At 36.0% G+C, this 15782-nt stretch overlaps 1 protein-coding gene across 1 annotated transcript in view; it reads left to right on the top strand.

Moving 5' to 3' along the window:
- Window positions 1-15782, top strand: part of LOC150085300 (uncharacterized) — a 134006-nt gene that overhangs the window by 34927 nt on the left and 83297 nt on the right. Inside the window, exon 3 of the mRNA XM_090374520.1 lies at window positions 9484-9558. Within this exon, the coding sequence (XP_090230646.1) occupies window positions 9484-9558 (75 nt within the window). The remainder of the gene's footprint in view (window positions 1-9483; window positions 9559-15782) is intronic.

Below are 15782 nucleotides of genomic sequence, written 5' to 3'. Positions count from 1 at the left end.
TGGTGCTTGTCACATCATGTATTCTGTCCTTGGTTGTATAAAAAATGGGTGCCCTTGGCCGGGACTCCTGGCCAGGTGTCAGTGGTGTATAAATTTATGCTACCCTCACTCTGGTCCCTGGGACTCTGTGTGGGGCATGTAATTGAGTGTTTGGGTGTGGAGCATATTGGTGCCTGTGTTGCTTAGGTAAACACCTTGAGTGAATTTGGATTGTTAACTTGACCTACACACACACACACACAAAAAAAAAAAAAATGTGTCGAACAAGTGTGAATGTCCCATAAGTGTGACCCGTGCAGTCATAAATATATGCAAAAAAACGTAAGTTAATTTGCAGGCCAAGCAGTTTAAATGTAATATGAATAGGTTTGTCATGGCTTTTAACTGTGCAATGATGGCCAAATGAATGACTCTTGATCTGTAAAAAAAATGTGTGTGTGTGTGTGTGTGTGTGTGTGTGTGTGTGTGTGTGTGTGTGTGTGTGTGTGTGTGTGTGTGTGTGTGTGTGTGCACTGTCCATATTGAGGGTGTTGTCTGTATGAAAGAAGGAGCGAATGGGAATGGAAGATGTGTAATGCTAGGTAAAGTTAATGTTCTGTATGTGCCAAAACGTCAAAAAAAAATCTTAAAATGTCCTGTTTGTTTGATGACTGGCAGGTGTGCAAATGTGTGTGGAATTGGAATGTATGTCATGTACTCATGTAAACAGTTATCCCCCCCCCCGACCATGACTGCAGGGAACAACCACCTTTTAGTAGCTCCCTCATGCCTCTGCTGATGCAATGCTGATTCCTTTTCCTAGATGGCACAGCAATGGATGCTGACACTGGTTCCATATGGTCTGGCCAGTGTAGCAGTGTTGCTTGCCACGATGAACACAGAAAATCCTTTCAAAGTTGGATAAATACTTCCACCGAACTTATTCTGGCTAGATTCAAAGAAATCATACCACACCAAAATTACATTAAACAATACAACCATAAAAGAATTAATTATAAAACGAAAGAACTACAAAATAAATTCGTCATTACAAATACAGATAAGGCCAATAACAACTTCAGCGTTATATGCAAAAAATTCTACATTGAGACGCTTAAAGAGGGGATGAACCTCAGCAATATGTATAAGCTCGTGAACTCCACACCTAGCTGCATTTTCAAAAAACCTATAGCCATTCACAAAAAAAATCAAATTAAAAATAGATAATACAAGATACCCATTCATATATTGGATACACTTACGATTTTAAAAACCTTTTCACCGGTATATTACGCAACAATTTTAAAAAAAGTTCTTTTACACTACTACGAAAGTTATCAGAATATAATGGGATGTAATAAACAGTATTGGCATGACCTTATTAATCTTAGTGTCAAAAACAATTACGTACTTATGGGAGACAGCATTTACGTGCAGAGTAGGGGAGTGGCTATGGGGCCCAGTAGTTCTTGCTCCATAGCCAACCTTTACCTGCACTATTTCGAAAACAATATCAAAGAAGAAATTATATTCTACAGACATATTGATGATGTCCTGGTTATCAATTTCGATATTATAGCCCAGGAAATTTATCCCACAGATTTAACCATAGAACGCACCAACCCAGATAGCAACCTACAAGCTTGCTATCTCGACAGCCAAATCACCATCACCAATGACAATGTTTACACTCGACATTATAATAAGAGAGACCATTTTAGCTTCCCAACTATAAAGCTTACAAACTTGGAGAGCAATTTGGCTAAGCATATCCATGGCAACACTATTAGAAATCAGACAAACAGGTTAATACACATCTGCAATAATCTAGATAACATGATGGAAGCAATAAAAAAACTGATAGATATTCTCATCAAGAATAATATACCTACCAATTACAGCAGACACCATATTAAAGTGGCCATACTTGCGAACCTCAACCTACACCACTCCAACACCAATCCCAATACACTTATCGAAAATACACTGAACCAGTTTAGAACTATAACATCAATAAATGGCCCGTAGCCCATCTTTGTCTGGTTGTCTAAAAGCCAGTGTCCTTCATCAAACTAAGATAATGACTTCCCAATTTTGATTCCCGGGTTTATCGTGCTCAGAAGAGGCTTGTCGTCTGACCGCACTGTAACCCGGCTGACCAAAAATCCCACACCAAAACAGACAATCTAATGATTGGTAATTTATCGACTTGTGTTAAACTCCCAACAACAGAATAATCGCACCTAAGGTATTTTAAACACATAACGTTCATATCCCTTCATTTAATTACAAACACAGTATAAAACCTAGAGACACAGGGTGAAAATTCATTATGCCTTAGAAAAGCTATGCCAGCCCTTGTCCAGGGGATAGCATTTCCTATATATTTACATTAACATACTCCTTGTATTTAATCATACTAACACTTATTGTACTTGTATAAACACATAATTTCATTTATATAGGTTCCTTCCGCCATCAGAGGCAACCCCCCCCCCCCCCGACACACTAATTCAAATATAAACCCTCTCAAGGCTATCAGAACATTTGCATTGACATAGGGCATATTGCTTACAGCAATTTCACCATCACGCCATAGTCGATGAAAAGCACGGTGCACAGTATGATTTAATCAACACATAAAACAACCATCATCATCAGCCATTTTCAATCCACTGCAGGATGAGGGGCCTCTCCAGCAACTTTCCAGTTCCTTCTTTTTTGAGCACTGGCCATCCATTTACTACCCACAAACTCATGAATTTCATCTATCCATCTCTGCCTTTGTTTTCCAGGATTTCTTCTAGCTCCTCTTGGGTACCATTCTGTTATTTTTTTAGTCCATCTGTCATCATGTCTTCGAGCTATGTGTCCTGCCCAAGACCATTTTAGTTCTTTAGTTTTGATAAGAATGTCCTTTACTTGAGTTTGCTGCCTAATCCATGTGTTTCTCTTCTTATCTAACAGTCTGATTCCCAATATAATTCGTCCCATTCTTTGCTGTGTAGTTCTCAGCTTCTCTTCCATTCTTTTGGTGAGTGCCCAAGTTTCACTTCCATAAGTCATGGTGGGGAGTATACATTGGTTCATTATTTTGCGTTTCAGACAAACTGGGATATTGTTCTTCAGTATGTGACTATATTTCCTGAATGCTATGCATCCAAAATTTATTCTTCTCTTGACTTCCAGCCATTTATCATTATTACAGCTAATAACTTGTCCCAGATAAGTATATGACTCCACCTTTTCAATTACAGCTCCTTCAATCATTATTTCCCTTTCTGTGGCATACTTGTTCATCATTACTTTTGTTTTAGCCACATTCATCTTTATCTTTAGTCCAAAATCCTTACTAACTGTGCATAACTGATTAAGATTTTCCTCTAATTCTTTGGGATCGTGGCTTATGACCACAATGTCATTTGCAAATCGTGAATGGTTTAGGTACTCTCCGTTCACATTGACTCCTTTCTGCGACCAGTCTAATCTTCTGAAAGCTTCCTCAAGGGCAGCAGTAAACAACTTCAGAGATATTGTGTCTTCTTGTCGAACTCCTTTCTCAATTTTAAATTTGCCACTGGCTTTGTCTAGTCTAATAAAGGAGGTAGCACTCTCATATATTTTCTTCAAAATCATAATATGTGGGGTATCTATGCCTTGTCTTTCTAGTGCCCGAAACATTGCCTTAAGCTGTATGGAGTCAAATGCCTTTTCATAATCCAAAAATGCCAGACATAATGGTGTTTTATATTCATTTGCTTTCTCCATTAGCTGTGATATTACGTGAAGGTGATCCATAGTTGAGAATCCTGTCCTAAAGCCAGCTTGCTCTTTCGGTTGATTCTCATCAAGTATTCTTTCTAATCTGTTAGTAATGACCCTTGTGAACAACTTGTAGATATGGGATAACAAGCTAATTGGTCTATAATTTCCAATTTCTGATTGATCTCCTTTCTTATGCAGCAAAACTATGATTGCATTATTCCACTGCTTAGGCATCACACCTTTTCGAATGCACTTTGTGAAGAGCCTTGCCAGTTTTTGTGTTATGTCTCTTCCTCCCAATTTTAACAACTCTACAGTAACTTCATCTTCCCCTGGGGCTTTCTGATAATTCATTTTCTTCAATGCATGTTCTACCTCATCAGGAAGAATATCGGGTATGTCGTATGTGTTGCTACTTTGCAATCCATCTTCCCCACTTCTGGCATCATTCCCCTGCTCCTTGTATAATTCTCTATAGTAGTCTTCTGCTATTTGAATTATGCCCTCTCTGCTGTTTATAAGTACACCATTGCTATCCTTCAGTTTCAGTATCATTTGTCTTTCTGTATTACTGCTCATGGCTGCTGATTTAAATCCTTTGTTTTCCCTTAATGCTTGTTCTACTTTTCTTGTGTTAAATCTTATATCCTCTCTGAGTCTCTTTCTAATAGCTTTGCATAACTCAGTATAGTCAATTTTCTCCCTGTCAGTATTTTTCTTGCTCTTCATTTGTCGTCTTCGGTTCATCATGACAAGTGTTTCTTGACTAATTTTTTCTTCTTTGGATTTCTTTTTCTCTATAGGATTCTTGGGCTTGATCACTTTCAGAAAGTTGTAATATTCCTCATCTATATCTTGGTCCTGAGCAGTCTGCAGAGGCTCAAACATACTGCTTTTTCTCCTCTTCTGTTATCTCAAAGACCTTTGTATTATTTTCTCGAGTCAGTTTTTTCCTTTCCTTTCCTACATCTATATCAATTGTACATCTTACCATTCTGTGATCACTTCCAACATTTATCTTATTCAGGACGGTAACATCATTCACAATATATCTTCTGTTAGTGAGGATGAAGTCGATTTCATTAGTTGTTAATCCATTTGGACTCTTCCATGTCCACTTTCTGTTCACCCTTTTCTTGAAAAAAGTGTTCATTACTGACAGTCCTTGAGATTCTGCAAATTCCACAAGTCTTTCACCTCTTTCATTTCTTTCACCAATTCCAAAATTTCCCGTAGTTCCCCTTTCTTCGCTGTTTTGTCTTTTTCCAACCTTAGCATTGAAGTCCCCCATAATAATAGTGTAGTGGGTTTTCTGCTCATCTAGAAGACTCTCAATTTCGGTGTACATTTCTTCAACCTCTTCATCATCATGGCTTCATGTTGGTGCATAAATCATTATAACAGACTGAAAAGGCGGGGATTGATCCCTTTTCAGTCTGACCACAATAGAACAAGAAGGAAGTAATAACCCATTCTCATTTAATTTGATACATACCCATTGGCTTTATGTTGCCTATCCTAGTTTGCTGATTCTGACACTATTTTTACAAAATTTAAATTTAACACATATTTTACAAAATTTTAATTTAACACATATTATCTTTTCTCATTTATTAGCACTTCCCATTTAATTTCTATTAATTTCTATACAATCACCTAAAAATTAAAATCAGGCAAAACTGGAATGGGGACAACAGAAACGGGTAGGTATGAGACATTCTTTTAGTCTGGCTATCGGTCTGCTCAAAGCCCCCCATGCTGATGTAAAAAACAATCATCCGATAAATCCACAAAAGCCTTGCTAGTGTGAGTGACCAACCCACAAATTCCAGTCAGTATCTGGGAAATTAAAATCCCCCATTATAAGACTCTCTGATTTACTGGCCCACTCTATTTCCCTGTACAGTTTCTTATTATACTCATCAGAGTCATTAGGCCTATAGCACACTCCTTTCTCAATTTTGATCTCCCAATGCTTATGTCACACCAAACTGACTCGACACTGCACTGTCCAGCGATGTCGACTGGCTTCACTTCCTTGGATTTTATGTGTTTCTTAACTAATAGCATAACCCCTCCTCCCTTCCTATCCTGTCTATCCTTTCTGTAGACGTTGTACTCCCCAAATTCCAGTTCTGCATTCCTTATATCTGTGTGACACCACATCTCTGATATCCCAACAATATCCGTCTTTGATGCTTTGAGGAATACCTCAAATTCATCAAATTTATTTACCAAACTCCTAGCATTGGTGTACACACAAGTATACATGTACCTGTTTCTATTCTTAGCTACCCTAACACAACCCATATGTTTACTTGTACTGCAATGACTCCCAGCAGTCTCTGATATATCCTGCATATTGTTTTTCAGGCTTCTGCTCATTCCAATAGAAGCAGTGCAAGAATCACTTTCACCTATGCCAGTGGCTACTGTTAATTTATTAGTCTTTGTATCCCCCCCCCCAAGCTAGCAGTTTTCCGACCCACCTAACACTGCCTGAATAGCATCAGCAAATATTCTTGCACACTATCTATTTAAGTTTATCCCATTCCTGTAGAAGCAGTCTCTCCTGTTAACAAGTTCAGTCCAGGCTGAAAAAAATTCTACCCCTTGAGCCTTGCACAAATCTTTCCAGGGCTGAATTGATCGACAAGGCTCTCATCATGTACTCCCCCCCCCCCTCTCGTGTCTGGGCAGAATTGCAGACACTTTCAAATTCAACCCTAATTCACGGCTTTTTTTTTTCAACATAGTTTAAGGACTAGTTTGGTCCTTATATAGTCAGTCCTCATATAGCACGATAGTTGTGTTCCTAGAAACCCTCGTGCAATGCAAAATCATGCAATATAAACAACAGGCCCTATGGGAAAAATAGGGTTAGGTGCCGATCACCCAAGATTGAACACACATTTGCAATCAAAACATTACCAAACACAATAAATAATCGTAATAAAATACTTACGTATTTTATAACGATTAAAATACGTAATAAAATGTTGCTAATGTTTTTGCTTCTATCGTAAGCAAACTTGTTTTTTTTGCTAGATTTTCTATCGAAACAGATGACAGCCGTTCCATCTCTTCCAATTCTTTGTGTCTTAATCTAATGGATTTTAATTACACTTTGAGTTATTCCTGCTATGAAAGTTGTTTTTATTTTCTCTGCATTCTTTGTCTCGGCATTGCCTCATTTAGGTCTGTAGCACGTGGAATATCACATGGTCTTTCATTTTGCTCAAAGCATTTCACAATTTCATATTTTTACATATTCGACAGAGGCGGACTGGCCATAAGCCTTACCAGGGAAACCCCGGTGGATCGGAGGCCAGTGTGATTTTGGCCATAAACCATAGTATGAGGCCACTATAAATTTTCCCGCGTAAGAATTTTTGACCCAGTCTGCCTCTGTTTATCGATATTGCTTTTCTTTTTCCATCTGAATCTGCAGTGTCCTCACCAGGACGCTTCCTTTTCACACCTTTTAAGTATTTTACTCATTTTTAGGGAATAAAGCACAATTACAAAACGAGGAGGCACGCTTGATACACATAAACAAAGCTGCGCGCGTGTAGCAACTGAATAAACAACACCGTAAAGGCAGAGATACACTATTAACAATTTTACATTTTACTAAAGCACATTTCTAGGGGTTACTACCATAAAACAATAAAAACAATTTCCAGTTGCATTTCTGGTAGTGGAATCTGTTATAAACTGGTAGTAAACTCGATCTAATTGCATTTGCAATTATACCGATAGCTGGAAATGTGTTGGTTTTTACGTTATTATGGTGAAATCTGTTTCCCCTTCACTGCTAGAAAAAACGTAAATACATTTTCAGAATCTTCTCTTCATTCCTATCGTGTTGCGTTTGGTTGGGGTGATTTCGCGTTTGACTGCCATTTCTTGTAAACACAAAGGCGAATCGTGCATAAGTGAATTCGGTTCGTGTTATATAAGATATCGTTCCCCTATTTATAAATCGTGTATGATCGAATTCGTGTAGTGCAAACACGTGTTATACGAGGACTGACTGTACACCTAATTCCCTACAGATAGATACCATTAAATAAAATTGACTAATATATATATATATCAGTAGAGATGTTTCTTGAAGGCTCACAATATTTCTAGGGAGCTCCATCAAAAGTTGTAAAACCATCCAGAAACATCCCAACCTTTCTTCCCCTCGTAATGTTATTCTTGAACATTCTGGAACATTCTTGAATGTTTTAGGAAGCTCCCATATGCTCCAGAAATCTCCCAAATGTTCCAGAAAAAAATAAAAACTAAAAATAAATAGATAGAAAAGATAATTAAACCAACTACAGATCTTGGGTTTTTTGTCATTAACCTGCGATATTTGAAAATTGAGGGTGATGAGAACATTTTAAGCACATATCTTGAATTTTTGAACATATTTCCTACAAGAATCTGTCAAAATTATTTCAGGGAGGAAATTAATGCCGACCAGTGTAATCAGATTAAGAGCATTATGCTCTCTTCTTGCTTCTCTAACATGCTGCTGCAGAAAACAGTCAGCCAGTAAATTCACAAAAGTCTTTTGCTAGTGTATGAGTGACCAGGCCACAAGTTCCAGTCAATATCTGGAAAATTAAAATACCACATTATAAGACATTCTGATTTACTAGCCCACTCTCTTTCTCTATACAGTTGTTCATTGTACTCATCAGAGTTATTAGGGAAAAGTCAAAAATGAGAGTAGGAGTAACATTCCTACTCTCATTTTTGCTTTCCCGGTGCTTATGTCACACCAAACTGAGTCAACATTGCACTGGCTACCCATGTTGACTGGATGCACTGCCTTAGATTTTATGTGCTTCTTAACTAAGAGCATAACCTCTTTCACCCTCCAGTCCTGTCTGTCATTTCTGTACATGTTGTACTCCTTATATTCTAATTCCGGATCCCTTATATCTGAGTGACACCACGTCTCCGATATCCCAACAGTGTCTGCATTTGATGATTTCACCATCACTTCAAATTCATCAAATTTATTTACTGTGTGCCTAGCATAGGTTTACATGCACCTGTTTTACTCTTAGGTATTCTTACACAGCCCATGTACAGTGTTTACTTGTTTCATGATGACTCACAGCAGGCCTTGAAATGTCCAGCACCACTTTTCAGGCTGCTGCCTGTTTCAATAGATGCAGTGCAAGAATCACTTTCACCTCTGTCTGTGGCTATTGTTATATACTCCCTCCTGTCTTGTCTGTCTTGTTTTTTTTAAACATTGCCCTGTACTTGTTAAGTAATTCTGCAGAACTCTTGCTCTTAATATCATTAGTGCCCATATATACAACAGTATCACCTTTTGTGCCCTTAAAATATGATATCTGCCCTACAACATCATCAACTTTTGCTCGTGGCAGACATACCCCCTCTTCTATTCCACCTATCCTTTATGCACAATATATTTCCCATAACATTATATAGTTCTCAAAGTGGAGCATTGTGTCATTTTATTATTTTATTTAATTAATAGTTACTCTGCTTATCCCATGTTTTGCCTTTCAACTTTCATGTTACAAATATATCTTCTCATATATTTAGGGATTTCCCCCCCATAATACCAAATTCGTGGAATTCCACGAATATCATAACATCTTGCAAAGTTCAGTCTCCAGTTTTTTTTCCCTTTAATTGTAAAATTAAGCTTTTGCATGATTGCATTTTTACTGCTTTCTTGAGACCATTCTTATTTTATTTTAGCTGCTTATGAAGATAAAACAAATCTTGAAAAACTGCTTGATCAAGAGAAGCTTATTCATCAGCATACTAAAAATGGTAACTTTTCAAAAAAATTTATTAATTAAAATATTTTTTTCTGTGTTAAATCATTATCATTTCTAAACACAAAAAATATAAAGAGAGCTATTTTATAAATATTTCTAGAACATTTATACCCAGTTTCGGCAGGGCAAGCAAAAACGTTATACAATTTTGCATTGCACATAACACCTATTTTTTGGGGGGAAGACAGTTTAAAGTGGTGTACTTAAAAATTAAATTCTTTAATATGACACTTTATTAGATAATAAAGATAAATAATTTCTTTAGAAATAATATTCTTGCTAACAAAACATTATTTCCTAAATACTTCACTTCCAACTCACGATGCTGTAGAGTGAGCAAATGCAAAGCTGAAATCAAATTTCTATAGGAAAATTACACACAGGCAGATGTGCATCACATTTTGTATAGCAACACGTTTATTGCAGTTGTGCTTTTTCATTAAAAAAAATAATCAGTGATGCAGATCAAAACTGAAAAAATTATTGGGTGCATTTTAAAATTCATATTGATGTAATTCTAATAGATATTTAATTTTTAAATTTAAGGGAAAGTAGTTAGCAGCAGTGCACCCACTGAAGAATTAGTAAACAGAATGCTTTATTGATCTACAACATAACTTGACAATAAAATTTTGGGGATGATTTTGAAATAAAAATTTTGAGCCATTTTTTTATTTGAAGCTTAGTTTTAGAAATAATAGTGTTTAAAAGTTTGTGACATCCTTCCTGCATGTAAAAGACAATCATGTAAGCTGTAAAAAAGTTTAGATATTTTTTCAAAGACAGTGTCACAAAACATGTATTTATTCATAAGAATGGATGAATATTGTTAGGAATTTCAGCAGCAGAATATTTGAATGTGACCTATTAACTGGTCTTGTGCTGCAATTTCTTTGGCATAAACCTTCTCTTTCATATAGCCACATATATAAAACCAGTAGGATTGCTATCTGGTGATTGTATTAGTCAGGTGATTGGATCTACTTGGCCAATCTGTCATTCTAGATAGAATGACAAATTGCCCAAGGGAAGGGAAGTGCTTCCTTGAAAAAGGTTGCATACTAATGTGCATTTTTATGATTTAATAGAATGTGCTGACGCAATAGTCTGTCTTCCAAAATATCCACCTAAACATTGACAGCGAAATCATGCTGGAAACATGAGTTTCCAGCATGAGTTCATTGTCTAATAGTGTGCGAAGGTTCTCTAATGCCCACATGTGGTGATGATTTTCCAAGTTAGTACTCCCTTCCCTAATGAATTGGGCTTCTTTATCTACAGCACACAATTTATGAAATTAAGATCATCCATAATGACAAAAAGGTTAACAGTTGCAGAGCTACCAACTCTCTGGATTTATGATGGGGAATCCATCTTTTTCACTTGATTTATCTTCTGCATTTCACCATCATGTTAGTGACAAAGAGTTTATCCATTTTTCTGCAAAAACTCAGGTTTTCTCTGCCTTTTTCTTTTTCATAAAAAAAATAATAAAACTATATTAAAATTTGATTTTTTAAAAATTTTTCAATAATGAATTGGGCATCAGTCTGTGTTGCAAAATAGAAATGCACGATAATAGCATTGTGTAATGCAAAAACCTAATATTTCATCGGGCTTGAGAAGCTAATTCATCAGCGCATACTAAAAATGATAACTTTTCGAGAAAATTTATTCTTAATTAAAATATTTTTTAATCCTTTGTTTAGAAATGATAATGATTTATAAATCATTATCATTTCTAAACACAAAAATATAAATAGAACTCTTTTATAAATATTTCTAGAACATTATTCCCACTTTGGGCAGGGCAAAAAATCTTATGCAAGCAGGCACACTGTTGAGGCACACAGGTGAGAAGCTAATTTACAGTGTCTTTCATTAAGTAAGATGCCAAAGAAATACAACATAAAATTTCAGAAGGCATATATGCAAGGTTTTCCATGTATTGTGAAATCTGAAAAAGGTAACATGTTTGCCTTGCATACCATATGTAGATATGATATTTTAATTTCAGATGGCAAGAAATGCAATGTAATCAGATCTTTTACAAACAGATAAGCATAATGACAGCATGCAGTGCATAGAAAGAAATGCAAAAATAGACATTACATTTCATGGTGACTATGATGTCATACATTGAATGTTTATTTTCAGCCTTTGTCATAAAACATAATCTTCCTCTGAGTTGTGTTGATCATACTGGTGTGTTGTTCAGAAATATGTTTCCCAATAGAGAAATAGCAAAAAAAAATGGTTGTGGAAGAACAAAAACAAAGGGATTGTTATTATAGTTACATGGATAGGGAAAGAAGAGGTAGTGATGACTCTGAAAAAGGGTTATTTTCGATATCTACAGATAGCAGTAAACAAAGTGATTCCAAACTATATCCTACTGTGGCTGCCTCCTTTTGTAATAACAAAAAAATCTTAAGATTAAAAGCAGCTGCTTTCAGTGCCAGCATCAGAAGGTGGCTCTGTGGGGCAAAACATTTCTTTTAAATATTTGAAAAATAGGTGTGTGGGATTCCTTCAAAAAACCATCTATCACTTACTGTTGATAATGGTTATGGTAGGCCTACTAGAGTAGCATGGATATTAAAAGAGGAGATTCAGCACTTTGTAGTAGTACAGTGATTTCATGTCAAGTGGCCTAATTTTGAAGATGGTCCCTACTCAACCATCTTCAATTTTGTTGAAACTTGGTGTAGATGTTTAAAGATGTTTCCAAAGAAGCTGTGCAAAAATTCAGTTCAAAATATAGTATGCTTGAGGCACCAGCACCTTTTTGGTGGAGGTCACTTGTGTTATGCAGAGCAAATCACAAAAAATTTTCAAAGTTTTAAGTGTTACTGTTGCACAACATTGAGAGGTAGTGCTCTGAAACTTGGTACACCTAGTTAACTTTTGGCAGAGAATGCAAAACTTTTGTGTCCAGGCTCAAAAATCTTCACATTTTTTATAATGCGGTCTAAAACTGGCACCAAAAATTTGTCACAACAAATTTAAGCAAGATTTTTGAAAGTCATAATTTTGAAATAAAAACCTTTGGTACCTTCTTCTTTGGCCATTCCTTTTAACATCTGTATGAATTCAGTCTAACTAAATATGAGCTCTTATACTTGTTTGCTGAATTAGATATTTTCCTTCAAAGATAGACTCAAAATTTTAAAGTCAAAATTTGACCTATCTTTAGGGACAAATATCGTAATGTGGGAAGCCATCAATTCTCTTGTTTTTGCCACCCTTGGAAAGAGCAGGTTTTAAGCAACAAGAATCATGGTTTCTCAGTTTTGTGTCTTGCGACTTAAGGCTTAAAAAATGGCCTTAAACATTTTATATTTTCCACATAATATTTGCATACTTATTTGATGGTGAAGTTTCACATCTCAATAAGGACAGAACTATTGTATTTACAAGAGTGAAATTTTCTGCAATCACCCTGCCTCTAGGTTTAAGGAGAAAGGATATATTGCCAATGCACAAAAAGATCTGTTTTTTTTTTTAAAATGGGGGTACAAATGGCAAGAAACGAAATTGCATGTGTTTCTTTAGCACAAGTTCCCAATCCTGAAAAGTGGTCTTTATTCAGGATTCCAAGCATAAAGATGATGTTCTATTGGTTTCTAAGCTTGAAAGAAGTTATAACTGTAACAAAATTTATTTAAAACACAATACAATTTGAAATAAGCAAATGAGTGTGAAGATATTGAATCACTGCTTTGTAATGGACTGAAATTTTTCATTGATGGTTGATATTACTACTTCAGGGAAGCTATATTGTCGTCCCATTGTTTTTGTTTTTGGAACTGGAAGATTGGCAATAATTTGTTATTCAGGAATCCAGCAGACATCTTATATAGCAGGCCAGTGAAATGAACAAGCTGCTCCATGAAGATGCATGAAATATGCTAATATTATTATTATTATTAGTAGTAGTAGCCTTAAAAAATTTTTCTGAATTACCCCAAGAGAGAGAGAGAGAGAGAGAAGTAGAAGGGAATCACCAAGAAAAAGAAGAATGATGATATCCAGCTCAGGACCCTGGGTGAGTGTGCCAAGCCCATACTCACCAGATGTGAGCCCCTGGGGTTAATACATCATGTTCTTCAAATGAAATTTCACAAATATTTCCAATCCACCAATTATTGTCATAAATACAGGCAATGTATTGGCCAGGTTGTAAATTAACAATTGGCACATATTGAATATTGGTTTCACTAGTCTGATCTACATGAGCTACAAATGATGATGGTGTGTCATTTGATACTCTGCAAACACAAATCTGTCTTGCATCAATAGGAATGAAGTGATGATTTTCTCTTGTTCCAGCGATAGTATGACTGTCTAGGAATCTTTTCTCTTGAAATGGCCTTACTTGCTCAATTTCCTCTTTGGAAACAAAACAGAATTTTATTCCAGTCACATGCTTATCACAAAATTGAAACATGTTTCTTGGTGTCAGGATTTGGTTTTCAATTGGACGTTGGAGACTTGCACATGCTGTCAATCATTTTATTGTTCCACCAATTCCATCACATGGTGACTTGCCATGGCTAGTGCCAAAAAAAATTCCATTCAGCACTGATATCAAAATCCTTCTGATGATGACACAAGTTAATAAAATTATTGAAATTCTTGTATTGAGCTGCAGAACCATCGCTGAAGTAGTAAATATGCCTGATTTTTGTCAGGAAAATCTTCATTTATTCAATTAAGTTGGTTAGAAAAACATGCATTGCAATTGTGTGATGTCGAAGGCAGTCACTGATTATGCAGAAACTTATATTATGAAGGTCAACATCCTTGTAATAAATGACAAATGGATGCAATGTAGCATGGCTATTCTCCCAGTGGAACTCTTGAACAGCATCTTGCATAACCAATGAATAATTTTCTGAAAATCCATCAAGATGACCTATTCTTCTGTCATTAGGCTTTCTTTTGTTGACTTTAAATGGTAGATTTGATGTTTAGCAATGTAGCGATGACAGGAAAGGTTAAATATCTTTGTACTCAACTCTTCAATAAAATGTTCTGTTGTTAATTGCTTTGTGTCCAGTGTATCTCTGTCAGTGTGTATCCATTGCTTGAATTCAATAATATCTTCTGGTTCATTGTTTTCAAAAATATTCTCTAGAAACTTTTTAATTTATCTATTCCTGGACATGTTTCACACCGATGAAGCATATAATCTTTTGACTCTAAATTACAGACTGTTTTACCAATGAGAACCTTGTAATCACATTCAACAGGACTTGCTGCTAGCATTAACTTGACATTTTGATGGATTGTGCATACACATACAGAATGTGTTCCTGGTGCACCGTGACATACCATTTGGGTCGAAGTTCACAAAATTTAGAAAATCCAGTCTCAGATCCATTTCTGTCTCAATAAGTTATAAACATTTCCTTCAAGTTGCTGAGTAGTAGTCACTTTTGCATTTGCATTTTTATTCCATCTGCATTTCTAAGGGAAATGGCATATCTGACTAAATTCATCATCTTCAAAAAATTTCATCACCTTTTGCTCTACTTGCTCAGAAAGCTTTTTTCCTTGTTTTTTTCCAGGTATGGCCATGATTCCTTCTTCTGCTTTAAGTTTTCTAGCTTTCTTGACCATTCTTTCTGAGACACTAAAGTCTTCCATTGTTTTCTTTATGGACCAACTAACTGGAGCTAGTGTTAATATTTGAAGTTTTTCTGAATGACTTGATACCATCAACTTTTCTTTCAATTCTTTCAGCAGCTCATTGTAATCTAAGCAATTTCCACACTGATGACTTGCACTTGGCTCCATGATGTCATTTGGATCCAAGCCACCAATAGATGCAATTTTACTGGCAATTACATCTTGTACTTGACTTGCCTTCCTTTTAGCATAGCCTTGTGAGTCTCTCTTAGCCATTTGCTGAAATTTCAGAGGAGAAATATCAATAGCCATCAAACTTGTGTTCAAGCTTTCAGTCACATGCATTTTGTCATCATGGTCTGATCCAGATGAAGTTGATGTTCCTGTTGCTGCTTTTCGGCATGATGGGCACAGCTTCTGGCCTGGTTTTATGTCTACCTTTGTTAGGTCTTTCAGGTAGTCTGCCATTGACAAATCAATTGGTTGTAAACTTTTTTTCACCATATAATTTTTCTTCTGGAAAGGATTGCAACATGAATGCTGCAAAAATTGAAATTTTGTTAAAAGCAAAGCTTCATGATG

This window comes from Mastigoproctus giganteus, chromosome 5 (genome assembly GCF_048544385.1).
Source record: "Mastigoproctus giganteus isolate SK-2022 chromosome 5, ASM4854438v1, whole genome shotgun sequence".
Lineage (NCBI taxonomy): Eukaryota > Metazoa > Arthropoda > Arachnida > Uropygi > Thelyphonidae > Mastigoproctus > Mastigoproctus giganteus.
Note: the sequence above shows the minus strand (reverse complement) of the source record. Positions and strands in the feature narration are given on the sequence as shown.